At 40.3% G+C, this 13,405-nt stretch overlaps 1 protein-coding gene across 2 annotated transcripts in view; it reads left to right on the forward strand.

Moving 5' to 3' along the window:
• ppp3ca (protein phosphatase 3, catalytic subunit, alpha isozyme) overlaps window positions 1-10,800 on the forward strand; it is a 29,008-nt gene extending 18,208 nt beyond the window's left edge. Inside the window, exons 7-14 of one of the 2 annotated variants that reach the window (XM_071898248.1) lie at window positions 3,867-3,944; window positions 4,125-4,219; window positions 6,401-6,526; window positions 6,684-6,761; window positions 7,195-7,279; window positions 7,495-7,592; window positions 9,152-9,202; window positions 10,622-10,800. In XM_071898248.1, coding sequence (XP_071754349.1) covers window positions 3,867-3,944; window positions 4,125-4,219; window positions 6,401-6,526; window positions 6,684-6,761; window positions 7,195-7,279; window positions 7,495-7,592; window positions 9,152-9,202; window positions 10,622-10,800 — 790 coding nt within the window. The remainder of the gene's footprint in view (window positions 1-3,866; window positions 3,945-4,124; window positions 4,220-6,400; window positions 6,527-6,683; window positions 6,762-7,194; window positions 7,280-7,494; window positions 7,593-9,151; window positions 9,203-10,621) is intronic. The other variant, XM_078286538.1, reaches the window with a different exon arrangement.
• Window positions 10,801-13,405: the final 2,605 nt, after the last annotated feature.

The following is a 13,405-nucleotide window of genomic DNA, read 5'->3' on the forward strand; positions in this document are numbered from 1 at the left end:
AGTCATCAGTGGCGATGACTGAATGGATGCTTTGTTCAGTTCTTGTCAACAAAGAATCATCACTCCCTTATGTCGCAAGTCCCCCTTTCTGAAGAGGTTACATGGCAAGTGTGAGCTTCGTGCAGCCTCTTTCCCTCAATGATGAACCAGTTATGGAAGCTATTTGCTACTTCAGGAAAAAAAATGATTGCCTGCAGTACGTAACCTGATTATTCTTTGTCTGACAAAGGTTTGGAGTGTAGCTTTCTCGTATTTATGTGGAGGCTATCCACTGCAGCCTCTGTCCCAATACTATATGATGTGCTGTAGTGCAGCCATAATGCTTCGAGGCCTTGAATGTATATACGTGGTGTGTTAATGTTTAGTCTTCAGTCACATAATATATCTTGTCTGCACTATATGTGAGGTCCTGTTACATTTTGCCTTGAACCTTGTGTCTCTCTTGTAATATCTCAGCACCGATTAGACAAGTTCAAATTCCTTGTCTGTACTGATTGTACTTGCCAAACTGATTGTGATTCTGATTAGGAACATTGTTATAAACATGGACATTTTACTTGGATGCACACCACTGAGTTTTTCTGTTTCTGAGGATGTGAATGTGAGGACCACTAGACCGACAGATGGGCTTTCTTAGGAAAAAAAAAAACCCTGCATTCTCAGTTTCACACTCACAGCACAGCACTTCCTTCTCTCTGTGTCCCTGTCCCTCTCTCTCTCTCTCGTTCTCATACTCACATGTCAGATCTCTTGCTCTCTCTCACTCACAGGCTTACTGACACACCATTGTGCCTGGTGCCTCTTCTCACAAAGAGAAGAAATGTGTGCCACAGACAAGCAATGTGTGCGTGCTGCATTGATACAAAGCACTTTCTTTCCGAGTAATCAGTAGATACCGTTGGGCTGGACAAAAAATAAATGAGTACATAAATTGGGATTTGATTTTTTATCTTAGCACACTTACGCCAGTGCGGCGCAGGTGACTGTGAAACTGAGAATACAGTTTTGCAGCTATGAAAACTGCACTCAATTCATCTGATGTAAAAAAAATAGATGTCTTTATTTATAACTTTGTAATGCATTGTAGATGTGTTTTTAATAGAAAGTGTTATATAACATTTCTTGAGACCAGCATTTGCAGTTTGTTCAGGCTGCACTGTCAGCCATAGTGCAAAGCGTTATATTCACGTTAGTGTGTAACACAGCTATTCCTGTAATTTATATTCTGACCGCCGAGGGAATTTTTGTCCACGTGGCCCAGATATATGAGGATGGCACAGTTTTGCCAGGTGCTCAGGGCACAGCAGTCTCCTTGTTTTTCTTCCGGCGTAAACCTTTGAGCACTTAAATATTTAAAGCACTTCTGAAAGTTTGATGCGTCTTTGGATGGCAGTGACTGTAAGGAAGTGGAGTAAGAGGGGATTGTTGCTGGGTAGGATGTATGTTACTATAGATCTGGAATGGATAGAAATCACATCTTAGTATGACCGTGGCATCAAAGACAATAAAATAGCTATTTTTAATTTGCAACCAACCAGTAATTTTTCATTTGCAACCAAAATGCAATCTAGGTTTACATAATCCATTTGGCTGCATGCGGTTCATGCTGATAGGTTACTCTGTGTATCTTTGAAGAGGCTGCTTATCACTCTGCATATCCTCAAGGTTGGATTGCACAGTGTGGCGCTGAATTGGTGAATATGTTGAATATGAATTATGGCAAACGGCAGTTAGCAGGGTGAGACTATATAACGAGGCTGAGTGGGATGAGGGTGAGTTCTGAATCGCATGCTTCTTGCTGAAGCAGTGTGTCTATAAAATGCCCGCACAGCATCTTTAGAAGAAGCAAACAATCAAAATAATCAACTGCAGTGTGTCCCATTGAAATTAATTTAGGTGAACATTTGCGGGTGACGGGCTCGCAGCAGTAATATCTTGGGTGTAGGCAGAGAAGTCAGGGGTGCGTCTGATTTACATTTTATGTTTCAGGCATTTAGCTGACGCTCTTATCCAGAGCAACTTACTGTACAATGAATGAGCCTGTAGGGGTTCACTGCTTTGCTCAAGAACATTTTGTTATGTATGTTGATGCACATACATTTTGCCAATAATCTACCATATTCTGAGCCTAAAATGTTGCTCCTCAAGTCATCACATACCTGAACAAATTACTAGCAAGGATGGTTAGTATGTTAGAGATCATTAGTGACTGTGAGAAGTGCTATGTTGTTGACATTTTTTGAACAACTTATTTCTTCAGGAGATGTTTTGATACCACATTCTCTAAAATTTTGGAGACACAATGTAACTTTGAAACAGGTCTGTGGTTATGACTGATGGATCAAGGGACATTTTGGAATAGTCAGGAGCACAACAGAGAAATCGCAGGTTCATGAAGGAGTTACAAAGACCCATGGCCCGTAGGTAAATGACAAATTTGGATGGTGTTCAATTCAGAGCTGTAATCAACAAAATCGTTCTGACATATGATGTCCTCGTATCTATGCATTTCAGAGAAGTGAGGAAGGTCCTGAGAGATTGCATTTTTAACAGCGCTATGATTTTACTAATCAAACTGTAATATAATCTTTTTGCTAATCAAGTAGATCAAGATTCTCAGGATGACACAGTCTCTGAATGACATAACAAGACATTTTAGGTATTACATAACAGCCATGGTGAGAGCTGCTACATGGTGGGCTACGTTCACACTGCAGATGAAAGTGTCCCAGTTCAGATTTTTTTCCCTCCTGTGTGACACAGATGTGATGTTTTTAGTGAAGTGTGAACAGATAAAAACACATGGAATCTGATAGTTTCATTTCTGATTGTCCAAATCCTAAATCTGTTACATATCTGATCCGTGGCCATGCGACCGCAGTCTGAACGGTCACATCAGAATTCATGTGGTTTTTATGTCACTCTCCATGGGACAAATCATTGTCATCATAAAATATGGAGGACAATGACTCAAGCAGCCAGTGGGGAAACTAGAGGGGACATATTGTAATCGACCGGTGTTTGGCATGGAGTGTAATTTTGGTGTCTTCCATGACAGACTGCCCAGACATGACGTCTTTTGCTGTTGTTCATTTGCACATACGGGTCACTTCAGGATGGAGATCCATTCAAACTGACATCAGATGTGAGTCACAAAATCAATGTGAACAGTCAGACAGAAAAACAAATCTGAGCAAAAAATCGTAATTGAGCACTAAGGCCTGCAGTGTGTAGCCATTGAGACATGACGTGTTGGATTTTTTTAGGCTCAAGCACGATGACAGATGTCTTAAAACAACTCATGACAACAGCAAAGGATGGTGAATGGTTAAAAGTGTCAATGAAAACCATGGCCATCTGGTCACAGCAATACTTGAGGGTACAGGACAGAAGAGGTGGAGGAACGCAGCTGTCAAGCAGGGCAGCTCTTTAATGATGAGGCTTAAAGGTTTTGGACATAAACCATTTAATGTTGGGGTTGGAACTGGTTGGCAGGACGCTGGTCTGGTCTGGTTTGTTTGTTTTGTATTGCAGCAGCTAGCTGTTGGATAGCTTAATCACATACTTGCATCATCCTCAGCCGGGCCATGATTACACATGAACACATTTATGAATGATAAATCTTTGTTTTTATGTTTTGCTGTTTAGTAAGACAATAAATATTATTAGTGACCTGCACCTTAACTGTAGTATTTCGTGATTTAAAAAATGTTTTTGTAAAATTATAAATTGTGACAGTCAGTTGAAGGTATGTGTTCATAATCTGCCGAGGGAAGCAGCACTGCAATTTTATTCTAGGGTAGAGTTTAATTCAGTAGGAATTCATCAATGACATCTCCTAAACCCTCTTCCCTTCTCTCTTCCAGTTATCCAGCTGTATGTGAGTTCCTACAGAGCAATAACTTATTATCAGTCATCCGAGCGCATGAAGCACAAGATGCCGGGTATGTATCCCCTATAGCACACACCCACACACTCACACACACACACACACACAAACACACACACAAACACACTCAATTCATCATAAACATGACCCTAACAGCAACATATTGGAATACATACATGTATAAGAACATGCTCTCCCTTTCTTCTGTCTCTACCTCCACCTGACCTCCCTGAAGCTACCGGATGTACCGTAAGAGTCAGACCACCGGATTCCCCTCCCTCATTACCATCTTCTCCGCACCAAACTACCTGGATGTTTACAACAACAAAGGTCAGACAATCGCTTTGTTCATTTTACACCTGTCTTTGTTTCAGGTTGCAGTTTCACTTGCAGTTCAGTTAGAATATAACCTGTTTCTGTTTGTATCATGTTTCTGTGCGTATCATATAGGACAGTGATTCTCAACCATTTTCATATCAAGGACCCCTAGTTTAGTCCACATTAGCGCCACAGACCCCCATTTGATGAGATTCGAACCCAAATTGGAGAATATTTCTGTTGTTAGATATGATTTTGTCCAGAATTCCATGACATCTGTATTGTAGGTAGAGAGATGACAGTGAAACTATGATCAAAACAGTCATTCTTCTACATTCTCTAATTGTGTTAATTTCTTGTAAATGAAATAATGCTGAAGTTTAACAATAGATCAGTTTGCTGGGGACCCCCTGGAACCCACTCAAGGACCCCTGGTGGTCCCCGGACCCCACGTTGAGAACCACTGATATAGGATGCACTAGTAATATTTTTACGCATGCAAGGAAATGGGCCTGAATTATATTCAGCTATGGGAAGAGAATATATTGGGATAAACTTCTTTTACCTGTGGGTGATTCATTTAGTTTGGCTGTTTATATGTTTGGATGTTAATATACTCTCAGTCACCACTACTGGGTGCAAAACCCTGTTGAAAAAAATGGATCATTCCTACACTGAGTCATATTGCCCTGGTTTACAGGCCTTGAGAGATTCAGTTACTGTTAGATTCAATGTTAGAATGACAAAACTAGTGACCTAAGTAACTAGTTTTATGATGGAGAGGTGCGCCAATTCCAGTATCTCTGTAACAGCTGCATCTCGGCCTTTTAACACACAACAGTGTCTAGGTTTTATTGGAAACTGTATGACAAACAAAAAACGTGCAGTCAGAAGCAGTCGTTTATGCAAAAACAGCTTGATGATGAGGTTGCGGGAGAATGGCAATAATCATGTAAGCCAATGGCTATAATCACAAACCGGCATATAATGGAGCCGCGCAACAGTAGTGGAGCATTTGGCATTTCAGAGCGCACGACGGGATGCAGACAATATGACTACTCTGGGCTCCTTTGACTTATCTAATAAACTGGTTTTAACCGAACAAGCCGGAGTGTATGTGTTAATGTAACTGCATTCCGCTTGTAAGCGGGAAAGAGAATGCATCAGGGAGCCTCCGCTTGTTTGTGCTCTCAGATCTGTGTCTTGGTTGCCATGGGCTATGAGAGAAGGGGAGCGTGGGAGGGACTGTCGGCATCGCTGACTATCTCCATGTGGCTTTATCTCTCTTGATGTAACAGTGTCAGCAATGCTTGGCCTCATTTGGGCCATCTAGTGGCTCACTGTCTCATTTTCTGCTCTGTTGTATCTCACACATACTGCACACACACAAGGAGCTACACATGGACACAAAAATAATACTAAAATACCAAACTGAACAATATGACTGAAGATTAATTATTTTGGTGAGAGCTACAAAATTATGTTGTCCATATGGCCAAGAAAAAAACTTGGACTTTGTACAGGAGGATTTTTGGGCACCAGACACCTAGGGTAAACAATAGGTATTACAATAACAAAAGCTTGCACATTCTGCGTTTCAAATTAATCTGTTGAAATACTTGTGCTTAAATTTCTTGGGCATAATTCTAATTGTAAACCTTTGTGTACCTTTTCCCTATATGTATTTTTTGTGGTGAAAAGCTAAATACATTTAGTTAGATGAATCTACAGTAACAAAGAACAATTTCTTGTCACTGTTCAAATAGTTGCTTTTGACTGTGTTTGAATACGGTGGTCCACAGTGTGGTCCATAATTGTTTTGAATCCATCCTCATATTACTTATGATGTGTAGTGACAGTATGGTTATGAGAATTAAGTGCATACTGTCAGCTTTGATTTTACAGAACGGTATATTCAGCCATTTCAGATGCATAGTTAAATATCTTTTTGGTTACAACATATTAAGATTATACTCAATCAATCAATCAATCAGTCATTTTTGTATGTATTAAAATCACAAGTATTTAAGACTTAAGCAAGCAATAAGTCATATCACCAGACAATGTATTTGTGGATTCAGTGGCAAACCCCTCTAGCTCTGAAGCTCTGTACCTGCTTCTTTGATTCTTGGATCCTAATAAGCTCATTGTATGTTGGTACAGGTTTTTGACTCTCTCCTGCTCCCTCCACAGCTGCTGTACTGAAGTATGAAAACAACGTCATGAACATCCGGCAGTTCAACTGCTCACCCCATCCCTACTGGCTGCCCAACTTCATGGACGTCTTCACCTGGTCTCTGCCCTTTGTTGGAGAGAAAGGTATTCAGAGTTTCTAGAACAAAGTCTTCTGATATCAGTGTCCAGTACAATATCAGTACAATATATGCCATTTATGATTGACCATATTTACCTTTTACCTTTATGGCTCATGGCTTGACAACTATCCTCCTTTCTTGTTCCTTCAACCATTCTCCAGTCACAGAAATGTTGGTGAATGTGCTGAGTATCTGCTCCGATGATGAACTCATGAATGATGAAGATGAGATCTTTGATGGTGAGAACTGTTGAAAAACTAGAACTGCCCAGATCGTATGGATGAGGATATCCATTATAGGTGTAGTGGAGAATCGGGCCATGAGTTTTTCTCCTTTTCATGTCTCTCTGCTGAGGCATTGCCTTTAAATACTGTGCAGCTTTAATTGAGTTTTGTTTAGGATGACGGTGCAGTCCAGCGTAACTTTACACATTCTGAATCGAGCCCTAAGCAAATAAGATGGAAACTCAGCACTATTAGCTTGTGCAAATAACAAAAAATCACACTTTGCCCATGCAACACAATCTTAGTGAATAAGGGCCTCTGAGTTTTGTGGTCCACTGAATGACATGGACTATAACTACATGGAACATCATTTTGCTTTTTCATTATATTAGTTGACTAGATAATTATACTGAGATTTCATAATATTGTAATCTATTTTTCATTGCAGCCAATGCAGCTGCAGCACGCAAGGAGGTGATCAGGAACAAGATCCGTGCCATTGGGAAGATGGCAAAGATGTTCTCAGTTCTCAGGTATGTGTGTGTGTGAACAGGTGTGTGTGAATGTGTCAGATGTGAGTATATGTATGTCTGTGTATGTGTCAAGTGTGTGTGAATGTGTCAGGCATGCATATACTGTATGTGTGTATTTTGTTGGTAGAGTTCAGGGCATAGCAGAGTTTTTTTCTGGTTGATTTGGGTTCAGTGAAGCTTTGTGACCTGTGTGCCTTTCGTTGCGTCTCTTGCAGAGAGGAGAGTGAAAACGTGTTGACGCTGAAGGGCCTGACGCCCACTGGCATGCTGCCAAGCGGGGTGCTCTCTGGAGGAAAACAGACTCTGCAGAGCGGTGAGGACGAGGCTCAACGTGAGCCTTTTCTCTTTCCCTCACTCCATCCCTTTTCTTTTATTTTCTCATCACCCCTTCCATTGTTCCTATCTTTCTTTCTCTCTCTGTCTAACACAGAGCACCAAGCATTGTGGCCAGCCTCTTAAGATGCCGCACTGAGTTATCACATTTAGGTTACTATGGAATCAGTCTGATGTAAACTCTTTCCTGTGCGATATGACTTAGTCAGCACATTGCATTTATTTTACTTAATGGAAGGTTCCACCGTCGGATACTCTTACACTGTTAGATGTCATCAATCTGTGATGCTCAATGCATCCCAGGAGTTATTTAGTGTTGAAGTGTTGTAATTTACTCTTTTGGTGTGCCTACTTTCCCTCGACCTGCCTCGCCTACTTCTACTTCAGTTAGTGATTTCCTACATTTCCCAGAATGCCTCTCGACAACCCCCAGAGAACGGACGTGAACTTGTTCCATTCTGCTGTGTATATTTTCTCAAATATTGAAAGCAATGGTTGTAAATTTTTCTTCCTCTTCCAGTAATAACAAATATATCCATCAGTGTGCTTTTTTACTTGTTTGCTTTACAAGTTATTGAAGGTGGAAAAATTAATATCCAGCGGATATCCAGTATCTAATATTAAGATAACTTTACTTCAAATTATATATTTAGATGGAGAGAGCGATAGCAAAATTGCTAGCTGTCATTGCCAGTCAAGAAATGTGAGAGTTGTGCCCCTTACTCTATACAATATGTCTTGTGGCTGCATTGCTTTATTGTCTATTGAGGCTTCTGTCAGTGGAGAAATTGGTGTCTCTACCTCTTCTATGATGGATTTCTCATTGTATAGTTGTTGAACGTCGGTGCAAAATGATGAGTCTAGAAAGAAGCCCTTACCCTTTGATTCTGATGGACTGATGCCAAAACCTAATGTTTACTGTTGAGGTTTTAGATCATTGAAAAATTGTAGCTGTGCTGGAAATATCTCGACGTGATGTCACATTGTCTACATTTGGCCAATTATCCGCATGAAATTAAATGAAAATGGACCCAGAAATGCAAAGTACATTGCCGAAAGCTGTTTCGGGGTGGATCTTTTCTTTAAAATGAGTCTGTCACTTGCTTAAAATCTTTCATCACAGTCTCAACTCAACCCCTTTCACTCTTTCTGCTACAGTCTCAGTATCTCTTTCTCTCTGGTCTGTTTTTCTTTCTGAATTTTCTGACTCAAGTTGAGCAGTCCTGACCTTAAAGTGCTACCGGTCATACACCCTAACTCTGTAGCTTACTCATACACAGAGAGATCCCTAATTTGATGCATGCAACCAGAGGGCCAGGCCCTACGGTTTTCCAGACTATCCTGCCTCGCCCTGTTTAAAGCCAGATTGACACTAATTCTGAAGACTAAGTGAATGTTAATGCACTCCTCTGAGTCTGGCTGTACTGCTGGTGCACATGCATCTCTCACTGGCCTAATACTAGCTGCCTTTTGCTGGGGCTGTACTACATTTGCATGGCTTTATCAGGAGTAACCTGCTCCCCTCCTCTCCCCCACCAGCCACCATTGAGGCCATTGAAGCCAACGAGCCAGAACCTGAGGACGGAGAAGGTAAACCTGCATTGCCCCTCCCATCCCTGTCAACAAGCTGTCCGGTTTCCTGCTAGTGAACCATTGAGTCTTCCTGCCAGTGACAATAACACTTCATGCACACAATAGTTGATACAGTAATAACCCCATCAAGCAGCGTTTCAGAGGAGAGTTTGATACAGATATGGGCAGCACTTTATTTTGCAGTACCATGGTGGAAAAATGTTTAGATTCAAGAGAGCAATTCCATTTGGAACTGAAAAAGATATGTATGACCATGAGTTTAAATCTTTATTTCTTGGATGCAGAATGAGAGTAATAGTTATGTGTAATAATATTACACATAACTATTACTCAAGATGGCCTATATTATAGGCCATCTTGTACACAGTGGGTCCTTTTGTAAGGAATTGTTTTCTAAAGGATCTAGACATATTCATGATAAATTAAATCACTGCAAAGTCAAGTGCTCCTAAGTGATGCATGATGGTTTGAAGTACTTATGGTTTTGGGCTTGGCCGGTAAATGGCCTCCATCTGGTTGAAAAATGTGTTGCATGCAGTAAGAGAGCAGGAGACGGGCCAGAGCATCAACATGAAATATGCATCTTAAACTTTAAAGCCTCTTTTGTGTACCATGAATATGTTTTTTGACATATCATGAGTCCACCATGATATGTCTCAGTGACCAAAGAACAAGGAGCTATGACACAGCATTTTTTTTTTTTATCTATGTTGTGTTGCTTGGATAGTTAAAAATTATTTTATGCTTACCAGCTAGCCAAGCATCTGCATCTACTGTAGATTTGTCTAAATCTGTCATTAAGAGACTGTCAGATCTTTATTTGGTCCTTGTTGAATCACGCATTTCCGAAACGCTTGGTAGTAACCTTTATAGACCACCTGATGATACATCAAAATAATACACAATACACCTTTATCATGAAAGAGTTAAACAGAAGAAGAATCAAACCAAGGTAAAACATTAAGAAAATAGCACAAAACTCTGAATAGCTTATGTGCTATTCAAAACAATAACAAAATACTCATCAATACCTCATCAAATCCTCTCATCCAATATACAGTTAAACACTTTATTGTCACACATCCACACACTTTCCATTAAACTTATTTAATTTCAATATAATACATTAAATTATCAATACTTTTTATTGTTCTCTATGCCCAACCTATTACTCTAAACAAATGACTAACACTCCAAACCCTCCAATACTCCAAACCCTTTGTTGTCTCAATAGGCGGTGCTGTTAAAAGATGAGAGGTATCCATGACTGTCATAGAAAAACACTCAAAAAAAAGTGGAAGTGCAGCATGAGATAGATTATTTTGGTTGAATTCATTTGACATTGTGCCGTTACAGCATGAGACTGATCCTCTGTGTGTTTCCCCTCTCTCTCCCTCCTCCTGATTTTCTCTCCAGCTATCCGTGGGTTCTCCCCCCAGCACAAGATCAGCAGCTTCGAGGAGGCGAAGGGCCTCGACCGCATCAACGAGCGCATGCCGCCTCGCAGGGACGGGGTGAACCATGTGGGTCAATCCATGGGAAAGATGAATATGTCAGAAGCAAATGGCACCGATGACAACAGCAACATCCAGTGATGTGCTGTCTCAGCCTCAAAACCGTGCCGCTGTTGCACTGTGCAGCAAGACATTGCCAAATCGGGAAATCAGGCCTCAGAACATAAGACAGAAATAAAACAGGCCCACAGACAGAACATGAAATCTGCAGCAAATCTCAAATGGGTGAAAAGGTAATTTATTTCATGACAGTATGTCATCGCACAGGTGGGGGAGGGGGGAGCTTAGGGCAGGGATGAGGAGAGGCCAGCAGGCTGCAGCTTGGCTGTTTGGCTGAAAGAGTGTGGTTGAAAGTTGTGTCTGCCTGTTGTTCCCTTCCTCAGTTCAATTACAGACTGAATTGGTGGGATTTGTGCAGTTCTGAGTGCTATCAAATGTCTGCTCCTTCATTATAGGGCCTGACAGAAGACATAATTGCAGTATCCATGCCACACAAATCATTTTACTATTTTATTAAGATTCACTCACAAATTCACTTCATGAGGAAAATAATCGTTTATCATGTTTTGCTATTATTAACAAGTACAAGTCAAAAACACTTTGTAAGAAAGAACATTTGAAAAGCAAAATGCGTACCTCTTACAACTTGCAATGCGATCTTACCAGAGGACTTTAATTTATTGATTTATCTTGTGGTAAGATGCCTTCATCCTGCAAGGGGAAGAGGATAGGGTGCTCGGCTGTGGCCTATCCACCGAAAAACCACTGCAGTGTGAGATGGAAATCTACCTTGGGTGTGTCTCGCAACTTTTCACGACTGCTCCTCTCCTCCCCCCCCCTCATTACCACTCTTCTCCTGCCAAGAAATACCTTGGAGGTGATGCAGGGAGAAAGGGAGGGGAGGAGAAGTGAGAGGGGAAAATTGGTTCCACTTAGGCACCTCAGCGTCATAAATATCACATCGAGAAAATGCCCCCTAAAAACAGCTTTTTATTCAGTATGTTTTAAGATGTAACTTCCAGGTAAGTGAATCTCAAAGGGTTATATTTTTATCAACATCATCCGCAAAGCTATTTTTTTTCCCCTCTCCATTAATCGTTTCATCATCTCACATCTGTGAAGCACGGCATTTGATTGAGCTATACTTGGCACATGTCCAACAATCACGTAATTCACTTTCGGGAGAGGATGCACTTGAGCATCCTCCGGCAATGCAGCTTTTCTTGTCTCTTCTGCTGTTGGGACGGCAGGCAACAAGGCAGCATTAACACCCGTTTCCAGATCACAGAGGAACACAGAGAAGATAGCGGAGGAAAGGAGGAGTGATGTGGAACTTTGGGACGGACCCCTGCTGTCACACACTACCTGATTATTTCTCACCTGCTTGTCACTTAAGAGAAAGAAATATATATAAATATACATGTATGTGCAGTCACTCAAATATACATTAACACTCTCTTTGAGTTTTTGCACATTTTGTTGTGCTACAAAATAATTTCAAGACACACTAAGTGGGATTTTATGCCTAAAATCTACGCAAAGTACTCTTATCAAAGTGAGAAGGAAATTCTACAAATTTGTGAATGCATAAAAGGGTTAGGGTTATATAATAATATCGAATTCAAAAGGTATCCACCCATCACCGCCTATTGTGTCGTTTGGGCTAAGTAGGCTCAGATTCAAAAATTGCCCATTAATTCATATCTTGTGATGCTTGCTCCTCCTCAGCCTATAATATACTAACAGGTTTTGAATAATGTTTTCCATGTAGAATTGTTCTAATCCTGCCTCTTTTGAGAACAAATATCAGCTCCCTTCATTATATCTAAATGGGATTTAAGGTTGTAGGGTGGACTGTCTCCATGATACTTGAGCACAGTGTGAAACGGGCGGCTGCTTTATGGACGGCATCCAAGTGCTGTGCCTCAGACTCCAAGGAAACCCAATACATCAACTTACCTCAGTACTTTCTCTTATCTAATTTCACTATGGAAGTCAATGGAGAAAGAGGACAAGAAAAGAAATCACTGGCAAATGTACCCTCCCTATTTTCACATTAATATCGGACAAGTGAAGATTTGTTTTATTCCCCTGAAAGCTCAATAAATTAACCATCTATCCCCATATTCACACTGTGTCTGAATATTATGATGAAGAGTCTACCTACATCCTAAAATATCATTACGTTGCACTGAGGAGGCCTTACTGACTGATATAGGAAGAGAAATGGAATTAAAACAGGAAACACTCTGGTTCTGATCAGGAAATGTTATTCAAAATCCATTACTAGAGCGATAAAGAGGGCTGAGTCACATGATATGACATCTTGGAAAGTTGGTACCAGTGAAGCACTGAGCTCAAGTGACACACACTATCACATAAATTTCTAGAATTTCCTTTCATACATGAATATTTTTTTGTACTTTATATTCCATCTTTCTATTTAATCATGAGTATGTTAATTATAAGGATGGACAAAAACAAAAACAGTGATTTTTAACACAGCATCTACGGTATGGAACGCATCAATGCATGCAATTAAGTTCCTAATTGTTATGTGAGATTATAATTGTGATAATTGTGTTTCAAAATAGTAAACTTGAATTATTTTCTTTTTTTGAATTATATTTGTAAAGTTATATTTGTCTTGTTTTATACATATTTTTATGGCTTCCTTTGATTGTTT

The sequence above is a fragment of the Centroberyx gerrardi genome, chromosome 11 (assembly GCF_048128805.1).
Source record: "Centroberyx gerrardi isolate f3 chromosome 11, fCenGer3.hap1.cur.20231027, whole genome shotgun sequence".
Lineage (NCBI taxonomy): Eukaryota > Metazoa > Chordata > Actinopteri > Beryciformes > Berycidae > Centroberyx > Centroberyx gerrardi.